This window comes from Panicum virgatum, chromosome 1N (assembly GCF_016808335.1).
Source record: "Panicum virgatum strain AP13 chromosome 1N, P.virgatum_v5, whole genome shotgun sequence".
Lineage (NCBI taxonomy): Eukaryota > Viridiplantae > Streptophyta > Magnoliopsida > Poales > Poaceae > Panicum > Panicum virgatum.
The window spans coordinates 48,214,877-48,226,963 of record NC_053145.1 but is presented as its reverse complement, the minus strand read 5'-3'; the positions used below and the strand labels follow the sequence as shown (position 1 = coordinate 48,226,963).

Below are 12,087 nucleotides of genomic sequence, written 5' to 3'. Positions count from 1 at the left end.
CACAAAGCTACCTTAAACAAATTTACTTTGCTTTGGTTGGGGTGCGCCAGGCCCTGCCAGCAGTGCAACGGCAGGGCGACGCTGGAGGAGTCCAGTGGCTTGGTGACCCCTCCCCACAAAAAATAAATTTAATGTTAAAATAGATACATGACCCACATATCAGATATTAAACTAATAAAAACAGGTACTACACTTGATTTTAGCCAAAAGGCCGAGAAAGGTATGAGTTGCTCCGGTGCCGTGCCCCTCCTTTGGCGATGTGGGACTAATGCTTTGCCTCTCCAGCAAACGCCGCGGCCGCGGGCGAGAGGTCGGACGGCAAGCTGGAGTTGCGGAAGCGAAACCGGGCCGTGTTCTGTTGTTGGGCTCCGCGTCGCGTCCGGCCCATTTCTGAGCGAGGAGCCCTGTTGGCTGTTGATTTGTCTGGTCCAGAGTCACCCCGGGGAGCGCATCGATTCGCCGACCGGGCCTGTTCACCTCCGCCTTGCCGACCTCCCCCTGCCGCAAGTGCCCCGCCGGCGGGGGCGGGCAGGCGGCTTCCGATGAGGTATTCAACGCGGCCGCCACCGGCGGCCAGTTTTGCCATCCTCTTGGCGCTGCTCTTCTTCTCGCCGGTCGCGTCAGCTGGTACGACAAGTCGCCTCGCCTGCGAGTACGCGAGATCTCATTTGATAGTTTTTGTCTATTTAGTTTGTCTGCTTTTAAGCTGCGGAGGGAAGTCTTTCGATAAGTTTCCGTGCATGGTGCTAGGGATTCTTGTTGCCTTTGAATGGATCCTTGCTGGTGTGTACTGGGTCGCTCGAATTGTGTAGGCAGTGTAGACAGTAGATTTAGTTAATAAAAACTAGCAAAGGAGGGACGGCAATCTTGTAATGGCTTCGCGTGTGCGCTCTAGGCCTTACTCTGGAGTTACTGTCTGTATTTTGCGAAGTTTCTTAATTGATACTGCCGAAAGGGTTATGAGTTATGATCATATATCAAGCTAAAACTGTGCTGTTACATGCTGCGTTATGTATCAGGTTAAAGTTGGACTGATACAAACTTTACCATACTGCCATATAGTTCAGTTTCATGATACTACTGCCGGTTGTAACACCAATGAGCAATTCGGATGCTACAGTCTACCAAGCAGTACCTTTGATTCTCTTAGTTATATATGAGTACCGTGGTTGCATATTGAATGAATATTCCTTAGATATGAATACTATGGAGCGATACTCAAATTATGTATACCACATACTTTCTGTTGTCTGTTTCTTTCCTCAGGACAACCAAAAGGTGTATGTGTTTCACCTGGTGGGCGATTCCCTGCCTTTTCATCTGAAGGCAAGCCTCCTGGAAGGGCGCCGAAGGGGCGCAGAGATCTAGCACTGTGTAGGATATTCCGTCAGAATACATGTTGTGATGTGACACTGACATTTCCTGCTCTGATCTCTGTGAGGAACCTTGCATTAACTGGTGAAGGCAGTCAAGAATGTATTCATTTGTGGGAATTGCTTGAGTGCTCAATATGCGATCCAAGAGTGGGTGTCAGGCCCGGACCTCCTGCTATATGTGCATCATTCTGCGATATGGTCTTCAAAGCTTGTTCAGAATCGTACTTCTCCATCGATATGAAAACACAGGTAAAGATCCTCTGATTAGAGATCAATGATACAATCTGGGTAGTGGGTACTGATACCTCAATCATGTACTGTCACACAAATGCAAGTGCTGTTGCTAGATTAAGCTTGGTATTTTCATGGTCAGATCATACAATAAACAATCATGTTCTTGCCTATGTCTGTTCTATCTATTCTGAATAGCTATTAGTTCTGTGGAATTTTCCTTTTCTTCTTGAATAATCCTCAATACCTAGGAGACTTTTAGCCTTAACACCTTGTGATCTTTTTTTTGTTATGATTTCATAGTTTGGTTCTGAAATATTTTCCTTACTGCTTTGTCAGGCCTTATCTCCTTGTGGTTTAGGTGACATCCTTTGTGGCAAAGCACATAAATGGGTTTCTAATGGCACAGAGTTATGTCGTCTTGCTGGTTTCTCTGTGCAAGTTTCTGGGACTAGCTCTGGTTTAGTTGATGACAATTTCTGCTATGGTGGGAAAGCAAGTTTGGATTCTATCTCCGATTCTTGGACTTCTTCGAAAGACCGTCCAACATTAAACGGTGTGACTTCTTGGGATGTTCGAGATTTCCAGAGATGGGCAAGAGACATGCCTGTTGGTGAAAGAGTTTCATGGGCAATTGGAGGAATGGTTCTCACGGCGGGCCTTATTTTTATCAGGTCCTTCATATCTCCTTTTCTCTTTCATATTCTTTAGGCCGGGATAGTAAATTATCTGCATAAATAATTCTTGTAGTCCTGTTTGGAAAAGTATGTTTAATACTTTTGAAAGATGAATGGGACAATAAAAGGTGCAAAACCATTTGAGTTTTGCCTCTTTTCTTGCAAGTATCTGGCATGATGCCTTAAATTGATTCCTGCTAAGATGGAAGATTGGAAGCTTGCACTTCATGCCCCTACTTTTCTTTTAAAGTTCAAGTTTTCATTTGTCTGTGCAGCAAAAGGAAAAGCTACAGCCATCGCCAGAAGCAAGCTGCTATTGCTCGCAATATGAGATTGAGAAGGTTGGATCCAAGAGCAAACCCACAGCAAATGAGGCGAAGCTAGGAAGACATAGGCAACTTAGTGTTACTTGTAGAGGATTCTTGGATGTGTGCTTCTACATCTTTGTGTATCAGTATGATCTGTTGACTGAACAATAGGTTGTAGTTCATATTCTTCCTGGTGCTTAGATACATGGAGTAACCTCCCTGCCATCTTTCTGTAAAAGAAGAGTTCTACAAGTTGTCGCTACTTTTTGCCGGAATTCAGAATTTATGGGCTGGCTTTAGCTCATGTAAATATTATTCCACAATCACCTTTTTGCTACTATTGATATCTGTCTACATGATCCATTACCTGTGAGTTTAGCTAGGGCCGCAGAGCATATGCATATCTACAAAAGATCATTTCTGACAAAGTTTGTCTATTTTGTTTATCAACTTGATCCCGAACCTATAGCATAAGATGTATACCTTCTTCCTTTCTGTTCCAAGCAGCAGTTTGCCTGTTTCTAAAAATAGAAGAATTAATTATCAAAGTGGCTCACATATTAGTAATATTTTTTTGCCAGAATTGAATCTCGAAGGGTAAAGAAATGAAGAAAAACACACTGATTTATATATATATATATATATATTCTTTTATGAAATATTAATTTATCAAGTCTGTATCAAATCATGAATATGGAAAAGTGGCTCATGGAGTTTATATTACAAAAGAAGAAATTATTCCTGTTCATTGTTTCCCATTGTAAAGGATCTAGTAACAATTGGATTGTCTCTACAACGATAAGTGTGTTTATTTGATGTGGCAGAACACATTTAATCTTTATCTCTTAACTCTAAGATACAGCCGGATCAAAAACCTGGCATACTTCACATTAAGCCAATCAGAGATTATGCAATAGTAAAACAAACACCTGGCATTTAGATGTTATTTTGTATAAAAAATGAGCAGAAAGTTCATAATCGATGCAATGACCACAAAGAGCAGGGGACAAACAAACCAGTAGAAACAGTCACAGAAGGAAGAACATCAAGTTCTTAGTAAAGAACAAAGCAATGCACGTGCACATGCACACTAAGTAAAGCAACCACCACGCAACTAAGAACAATATAAGGTTCATAAAAAATGACAATCATGCAAGTGCCCAAACATTAAACAAAAAATATGATAATTTTATTGATACTAAACAGAATTAAACAACAAGTAAACACAAATTCAACTCTGCCTAAGGGTACCACAGAGCTAATAAGTACATTTAAATATTGGGTCGTGATTTTGCAAGATTAAAAATGACTAACGTGCTTTGCCAGTCTCAAAGGTTCCTCATGGTCAAAATTATCACTTCTCATTGTACGGACACTCAAATCAACTTCAACTTCTGAACCCAATGACTTCACGGCTTCACGCGATCCTGATATACTCATAATCTTTTAGCTAATTAATAGTATATGTTGAATAATAGAAATTCACAACAGCAAAAAGAACATATGCAGTTAATTGGGGAGGTACCTCTTCAAATATCTTATTAAAGTATTTATGCAGTTAACTGGGGACTTTTCATGTTTAGAGACAAATATTGATAGGAACACAAATTGAAATATGAATTTATAGTCAATTCGACATGAAGAAGAAGCAAAACATATGCTACTGCTAGATGTTCGGGACAGAAAAAAAAACTTACCGTAGTCAGCTATTAACCTTTTAAGGGGAGCCTAATTTCTCAGCTAGTTGATATACTCAGATGTTTAGTATGAATACATCCTTAGTTACAATCAACACTTACAAGCCTTATTATAACAAGCTTGTACAATGCCATCAATCTGGAATAATGACAGCATAAGCATGCAAAGATGCGGAGACGAGTAGCTTACCTGATGAGCTCCACAATTCAACAACTTAAGAAAATGTAATAATCTAGAATAAACAACCGGTCTACCAAAACCAAGATCAAGAAAATATTGGTTCCTTCTCAATGGGGAAATCATTTTAATTGCATAACATTAGTCTTTTTCCCTAGAAACACATTACAAACACAGAAGAATTGGTCAATAGCTGGATCCAATACTTAGGGATGAGCAATGACTGAAGTTTCCCCCTTTTTGCTGTATCCAGAAAAATTGAATAAGAATGTTTAGAAGGCAGTGTACATGAGGAACACTTTTATGTTACAACGTGCAGATTCAACTGCAAAACACATAGCTGTGATGTCAACAAAAAATGCATTGCATCACTCAGCTAACTGGCTACAAAATCTTGTGAAACTATAAGCCTCCATGAAGGAATGTATAGCTGGTCTAACCATGAGAATTCTCAACAAGATACAAAATTATCATCTAACAAAACCATTTTCACCAATAATCACCGCAAGAACATGTCCCATCTCTGAAATGATGGAACCGATTGATATCTCTGATGATAATCTCCCTTGATACGATCTTTGAAATGAACTTGAAGGCAACATGGCAATCTCTGCATATCCGCAAATTTTTCTTTACTCTGATTGGGGCCCCAGCTGGAGTGCTGATCAACGCAAACGCGGCAGCCAGCCTTTCGCTGTGGTGAGAAAGAAGCAGTTCCTTTTCACTTTTGTCCACATCATGCAGATCAACCTCGACATTCGGAACATAACCAGCTTTTTTCATCAGATCTCCCAATTCATCTAGCTTGCTATATATCTCTCTTGTCCTTGGATGGCTCTTGTCCCCGACAATGAAAGTATGCACCTTGTCCTTCATCTCAACCCAGCTCATAGCAGGCTCCTTTCTGACATTACTGACTTTCATTAGCTTCCGCACCTTAGCCACCTCATCCCACATGCCTGCTGAAGCATAAGTGTTTGCAAGGAGGACATGCGTGCCAGACTTCTCCGGCTCTAGGGTTAAGAGCTTTTCAGCTGCTAACCTTCCTAGCTCTGGATCTCGGTGTACTCTCGAGGCTCCTAAGAGTGCACCCCAAACTTTAGCATTAGCTTGGAATGGCATGTTGTTGACAAGCTCCATTGCATCCTCTAATTTTCCTGCACGGCCAAGAAGATCAATCATGCATGCATAATGCTCCTCAGTCCTGTCAATTCCAAACATCTCCTTCATTGACTCAAAGTATTTCTTGGCCTCATCAACAAGCCCTGCATGGTTACAAGCAGAGAGAACACTTGTCAAGGTGATGTGGTTTGGGGCAACACCCTCATCAAGCATTCTCTGGAACAATTCCAAAGCTCTTTTCCCATGCCCATGCTGTGCAAGCCCTCCGATCATTGCAGACCATGAGACAACTCCCCTCTCTGGCAGGCTAGAGAAGGCCATGTCTGCATCCTCTATGCTCCCACATTTTGCATAGGTGTACACAAGAGCATTCCCTGCAAACACATCTGACGTGAACTGCCTCTTGATCAGATGAGCATGCACTTGCTTCCCTTGTTCATAGGCTGACAGACTAGCACAAGCATTCAGGAGGGTACTTAGTACAAAAGAATCAGGCTCAAGGCCTTTTCTTAGCATCTGCACAAACAGCTTTATAGCATCCTCACCATAGTCAGACTGTGAGAGTGCTGTTATCATGGATGTAGAAGATATGATGTCATCAGAACATCCTTCTTCAAAAACTCTAATCGCGTCATTGAGGCAGTCACACTTCCAGTATGAATCAATAAGCCCATTGATGACATGAGAGTCAGATAGAAGCCCTATTTTCTCTGCAAGAGCATGGACCTGTCTCGTGTGACTGATTGCCTCCAAGCTCGCTGTTGACTTGAGAACAGCAGCCAGTGTTGTCCTATTGACATCAAGGTCAAGCCCCTCCATTCTCATCCTGCTAAAGAGTGACAGCGCCTCCCCATGCTGTCCACCATGAGAGCAACCTGAGATCAGTGCATTCCACAAAATCAAATACCTTTTGGGCATGAAATCAAACACCTTCCTTGCATCATCCAAAAACCCGTCCTTTGCGTACATATCAACAAGACCAACACCGGTGAACTCATCTGAATCTGCATCAACCTTGATCATAAACCCATGAATTTGCCGGCCCAAATTGAATGCACCAGCACCAGCGCAAGCCTTCAGGATAGTAGACAATGTGTACACATTCGGCACCAGCCCCGAAGACTTCATCTGGATCAGCAACACCAGTGCACGATGATCATGCCCATGAATCACACATCCGGAAATAAATGCATTCCACGAGACAACATCCGCTGTAGGCATATTCTTGAAAACCACTGCCGCCATATCAATGTCCCCCAGCTTCGAGTACATGTCGACAAGCGCATTTGCTGTGAACACATCCTCGTTATACCCTGTCCTCACCACCATGGCGTGCACCTGCCTCCCAGCTTCCAGATCCTTAGCCCCCGTGCACGCATTCACGATGCATGAGAAGCCAAACTCGTTCGGCCGCGCCCCGCTCCACACCATCTCACGAAACACCCCAATGGCTTCCCCACACCGGTCGTTCTTGACGTACGCCGACATCATGCCGTTCCAAGAGACGGTGTTCCTCTCGCTGCCAGCACCGCTGGACTCGTCGAACATCCTCCTAGCCTCGTCCACCATGCCGAACCCGCCGTACATTGCCACGAGCGCGTTGGTGACGAAGACGTCCCCGGCGAGCGCCGTGGCGACCGCCAGCGCGTGCACCTGCGCGCCGAGCCGGGCGTCCGGGGCGCACTTGAGCACGACGGGGAGCGCGAACTCGTTGCACCGGACGCCGCGGCCGCGCATGGCCCGGAACGCCCCGAGCGCCTCCCGTGGCATGGAGTTGTTGGAGTAGGCGGTGACGAGCGAGGACCAGGAGACGTGGCACGGGTCCGGGATTTCGTCGAACACCGCGCGCGCGGCGCGCGGGAGGCGGCATCGCGCGTAGAAGGAGATGAGGTGGTTGCGGCAGGCGGCGAGGAGGCCGGACTTGAGGAGGTGGGAGTGGAGGTGCGCCCCGGCGAGCAGCGACCGCGATGCGCCGTAGCGGGCGAGGAGCGGGCCGATGGTCTCCGGGGTCCGCATCGGGGAAGCATCGAGCCGCTGCCGCCGCCACCCTTCCCGGTTGGGGGGCTTCCCAGTTTTGACGCGCCAGGCGAATGCGACGGGGCCCACCTGTCGGAGACTATGCAGGCTAGTGCATGGAGAGCAGGTCACACAAAATCTTGGCGTGTCAACTCAACTCTATAGCAGAAATACACCACGAATGAGTTGAGTTTGCATAGCGCTTAGGCTGAATGCTACGTTGCAGTTTGCGAGGTTGAAAAAACAACTAAAATCGAACTACAATGATAGTGATAAATAGAGCACCACTGTCACTGTACCATGAGGGAAAACATCACGGGCACAAGACAGAATCAGAGAATACAATTTGATAGCACCAGGTAATTAAATTGACGATGGAATTTGGGATGCCGGCAGAGGTGATCTTCTAGGTTTTACGTAGGGCTTCTCGGTTCTAACCCTGCCTCCTTTGGAAACAGCATCTTCCCCGAGCATCTATCTTGCCTTATTTGTAGTGAAAACAAAATTCACTCGACAACTTAGAAGCCAACGGGACAGGAGTATTTTCCACTTAAGCAGAAGATCCCCAAATACAAGGCCTTAAATTCACTAGCACATCAAAATTATCTTAATTCCATAATTAGTAGCCTAAAGCAGGGCGGATAAGAGGTGGGCCCCGGCCCACCCTAAGATTTGGACCAAGCATTCTTATCTTCTGATTTACTATTATCTCTCCTTATTTATTACTCATAGCAAAATAGCTAGTAATTATTAAGTATAACAATTTTGATTTCAAGTATAACAATTGATAATTGGACTGAGAAGTTGAAAAATGAGAAATTATCATTTTTATAAAATTGAATTAACTTATTCACTAAAATATTTAAAAAAATATTCTATCGAACTACGGAAATCCTAGATTTGCCAGTAGCCTCAGTAACCGGTTGAACTATACTTCAAGTTTAGAGATCGAGCTATCGAAGTGAAGTTCTAATTCATACACTTATGTTTTTACTCCAGAAAGTACATATGAGAGCGCATCTTTGTAGCACTTGGAGTAGCATGATTGCTTTCTAGTCGATCGAGGCAGAGAGAAAATCATACAAGCACAAACGACCAAAGTGACAGAGAACACAGTTTCAGCACAAATCAGGATTTCTCTCCTTGGTTTTTCTTGGAAAAAAAAATATCCCAGGACTGTCCACAATGTAATATTACATAACGCAACCTGAGGCTAAATTATGAAGATAAATATCTGCACTACAATCTCCATGTCATTTTCCAGGAATACCCTGGCAAGTATGCTGTCATTTCGCATTACGAGGTACATGGTTCATGAGCACCCAAAATTAATCCGGTATGCAGGAGCCAACATGGAGATCTTAATCTTTATGCGAATGTGCCAAGTATTGGCTTGTGTATTTGTCCACCTTAGGCCCAGAAGAACCATATTTGTTGTCATAGTACTCGACACATGCAGAACCAACCAATGCAGCAAGGGTTAGAGCCTGCGCGTGCAACCTGCAAATCAACAGTTTTAAGAGATGTTAGACCTTTTTAAATAACAGCATGATTGAATCGAATTACAAGTGAAGTCGAATGTGTAGAAACAGCTGCACTTTCTATATTAAGTAATACATGAAATGGCTGCGATTTAGTGCAACAAAGGTTGCCAATCTAAGCAATACTAGTAATACCAAAAAAAAGCATGCAAACCTGATGCTAGATACCAGTATCAAATTACCATGCACACAATATTTTTTCAAACCACTGAATCGGTTATGAGCAGCCCTAGTGAGCACTATGAGAAGTAACCTCGGTGAAGCAGACACAATGAAGTACAACATTCACAGCACCATATATTTGAATCAAAAAGAGATCAGAGGCGAATAAATAGACAAAGATGACAGTGGAAACAATTATCATCTGTGCATCTACATATAATTGGTTAATGGTTCAACTTTAACTAGTATATTTTAACATTGTTGCCTACTGTGCTACACGAGATGAGATGAAGGGCTGCACCAATTAACAGCCACAGTGAGAAGGTTCATCAAGGATTTTGTACAATAGTCTCCCCTTCAACATGAGAAAGATATATCTACAAGTCCACTCCATAACAATTTTAAGGGTGTTTTATATTTATGCAGCCATGTAAGCCCCAAAACATTGCTAAAACTGGAATCATTGATTTAGTAGCCTCTGGTTTCATCAAATTTTGGGAATAAAGGGCAAGGATTTGTGGCCTATTGTTGACAGCATGCCAAAGGTATAGCAACAGCTCAAACATGTGCTAAACTAGGTAAACGTGTCCAATTTTGACAGTTTGGTTTGGGCAATGTTAGGCCTACAGAAGGTTCATAAGAAATAAGCAAATTAGAACATTGGAGGAGGGTGTGAAAATACATTAAAAATTCGATCTAAAATATTTTGCACAATGAATTGGGTAATGCACACATATCTGCTGACCTTTTTACCTTTATTAGGCTGTATGGGCCATGAGTATAAGCCAATGCATAAAGGTGCAAAGGTAACAGGGATAGTTTGGTACTCTTTTAACCTTACAAGCTTAAAAGACTAGAGGCTGATTACAGCTTGTACAGACAAAATTAAGGAGACCATCAAGCACATGTCTGCAATAACCAAGAAGGTCCTAACATTTAACCTTTCTTTTGAATGGTTATGACTGCACCCTTATAGGGGATAAGGTAATACTATCTGTCAGGCACTCAAACTAAATTGTGAGACAATCACAATCTTACACAAAAACACACCATTGCAGAACCTTACAAAGACATTTCTTATCCAATATATAAAAAGAATCAAAGCCAATCATTTTCCTTCAGGCACAACTGTTGAGCAATGATATTTGTAATAAGTACGCCTAACAGAAACTTCAAAATATCCTATGAAGTCTGTGGAGATATGTGGTCCTGTAGGTCTTGGAACAATGTGAGTTGGTTGGGTCTGTTCATATTGCAGAATAGTCCCAAACGAGTTTCAGAAAATAATAATCATACAGAGCCTAGAAAATCAACCTTAATTATTGTAGTTGTGTCTAAAGTCTGAAATGCTCAAAACTAATTAAGTTATATCATTTGCGGTATTCTTGTTTATGATAATACAAGACATCCTATTCTGCAGTTACAACGATCAAAAGTTACAATGTGTGAATTAACATGAGAAAATAAACTAACCTTGCGTGGATGATCTTGACGCTAGGCTTCATATTGGGGCGCGACCAGTTATAGGCGATCGAACTGCTGATCCCAGTAAGCCAGAGGCAACCTATTATCCAACCAAACGTGGCAATAATCAGAAAACTTAGCATCCACTAGGGGAAATCATCTAAAAAACAACTTTCCCCCAAAATCACTCGAAAAATACAATAATAACTAGGTCATAATTTCGTGATAGATTATCATAATCGAAATTACGAAACTCAGGTAATAACATCAGATAGAAAGTATGGGAGAAATTTTAGGGATTTGAGGTACATCAGAAACCAACGCCGGATAGCTAGATCCGGGCGGAAAAGACGAATCCGCAGGAAAACTGACAAGGCATACCTACGGCTCGGAGCTTGTGCTCGACGATCCATTTCCTCATGGATTCGATCTTGCTGGGGGCCTCCGCCATTTGCTTCGCGTTCTCCTCTTCTTCCTTTCGAATTTTCGCCCTCTCCTTTTCCAAGTTCTCTTGTTCTATCGTTTCGATGGGGAAAGTCTGTCTGGCTCTTCTTATATACCGCTGTGTTTGTGTGTTTAGTCCCTGAAATATGTTCGAATTAGCTTAGTATCCACACGTCGTAGGATTCCTTTCCCATGTCATGTTGTGTTTAAAAACTTCCCTTTTTCCATTAGTTTCTTGCGACCAAAGAAAGAAAGCTGTTGCAATTTTGTACTACACCAAAACCAGCTGGACCACCCTTTTTATGTTTACCCGTGGTGCTCCTTTCCTTTTGTATAAATATAAAAATATGATAAGACAATTGCATATTGTCATATTTTTCGTATATTCAACACCGATCAATTGGCATCCAAAGGCGAACGTGGTCTAACCGGTTACTAATTAAATAGAAGTTAAAAATAATCATTTCTTTATCGACAAGTGTTTAGTCCCAATTCACTACATTTATCATCTTATTTATTAGTGCTCTAATTTTTCCAGACCAGCATTTCAGTGATCTCTTATGTTAGTGTAATCTTACAAGCACAACATTACCAATTTCTCGCACACAAGTGCCCGTTTGGTTTTTAAGAAAGGGCCGACATGGAATGGAGAGAGGTGAGTTGGCTATGGCGATTAGCCGGTCTATCTACGTGAATGAAATTTTGATTATATAAGAAGGACCTGGTAATTCCAGTTTGTGACCTCCGCGAAGACGGACGTAGGATAGACCATACCTACGCAAATTTAACAGATGGGAGGGTGTAAAGCGAACAAAAAGTATACAGAACCGATGCGAGTACCGATCGTCTGGCGCTGGCGGCGGGAGCGGTC

The 12,087-nt window shown here is 42.6% G+C and overlaps 3 protein-coding genes and 1 non-coding gene across 4 annotated transcripts; 1 reads left to right on the top strand and 3 right to left on the bottom strand.

Annotated features, from left to right (window-relative positions):
- Window positions 1–36: 36 nt before the first annotated feature.
- On the bottom strand, window positions 37–224 carry LOC120657762. Its single transcript, XR_005668301.1, has one exon. It is a non-coding gene; the product is annotated as a U2 spliceosomal RNA (small nuclear RNA).
- A 197-nt stretch (window positions 225–421) lies between these two features.
- On the top strand, window positions 422–2,932 carry LOC120656276. The gene is made up of 4 exons (XM_039934318.1): window positions 422–627; window positions 1,267–1,625; window positions 1,947–2,281; window positions 2,560–2,932. Exons 1-4 carry the CDS (start codon window positions 543–545, stop codon window positions 2,666–2,668), a joined length of 888 nt encoding a protein of 295 aa, XP_039790252.1. The 5' UTR covers window positions 422–542; the 3' UTR covers window positions 2,669–2,932.
- A 1,729-nt stretch (window positions 2,933–4,661) lies between these two features.
- On the bottom strand, window positions 4,662–7,858 carry LOC120656274 (pentatricopeptide repeat-containing protein At4g14850-like). The gene has a single exon (XM_039934317.1). It carries the CDS (start codon window positions 7,603–7,605, stop codon window positions 4,957–4,959), a length of 2,649 nt encoding a protein of 882 aa, XP_039790251.1. The 5' UTR covers window positions 7,606–7,858; the 3' UTR covers window positions 4,662–4,956.
- An 863-nt stretch (window positions 7,859–8,721) lies between these two features.
- On the bottom strand, window positions 8,722–11,317 carry LOC120656273. The gene is made up of 3 exons (XM_039934316.1): window positions 11,154–11,317; window positions 10,782–10,872; window positions 8,722–9,105 (listed from the first exon to the last, which is right to left on the bottom strand). Exons 1-3 carry the CDS (start codon window positions 11,221–11,223, stop codon window positions 8,967–8,969), a joined length of 300 nt encoding a protein of 99 aa, XP_039790250.1. The 5' UTR covers window positions 11,224–11,317; the 3' UTR covers window positions 8,722–8,966.
- Window positions 11,318–12,087: the final 770 nt, after the last annotated feature.

What these genes read in the sequence shown, in the direction of transcription:
- LOC120656276 (XM_039934318.1), top strand. Translation starts at nt 543, where the DNA reads ATGAGGTATTCAACGCGGCCGCCACCGGCGGCCAGTTTTGCCATCCTC. An exon ending in CCATCGATATGAAAACACAG is followed by an intron (nt 1,626 to 1,946) that starts GTAAAGATCCTC and finishes CTGCTTTGTCAG; the next exon opens with GCCTTATCTCCTTGTGGTTT. An exon ending in GCGGGCCTTATTTTTATCAG is followed by an intron (nt 2,282 to 2,559) that starts GTCCTTCATATC and finishes TTGTCTGTGCAG; the next exon opens with CAAAAGGAAAAGCTACAGCC.
- LOC120656274 (XM_039934317.1), bottom strand. Translation starts at nt 7,605, where the DNA reads ATGCGGACCCCGGAGACCATCGGCCCGCTCCTCGCCCGCTACGGCGCA.
- LOC120656273 (XM_039934316.1), bottom strand. Translation starts at nt 11,223, where the DNA reads ATGGCGGAGGCCCCCAGCAAGATCGAATCCATGAGGAAATGGATCGTC. An exon ending in GCACAAGCTCCGAGCCGTAG is followed by an intron (nt 10,873 to 11,153) that starts GTATGCCTTGTC and finishes GTTGGATAATAG; the next exon opens with GTTGCCTCTGGCTTACTGGG. An exon ending in GTCAAGATCATCCACGCAAG is followed by an intron (nt 9,106 to 10,781) that starts GTTAGTTTATTT and finishes GTTGATTTGCAG; the next exon opens with GTTGCACGCGCAGGCTCTAA.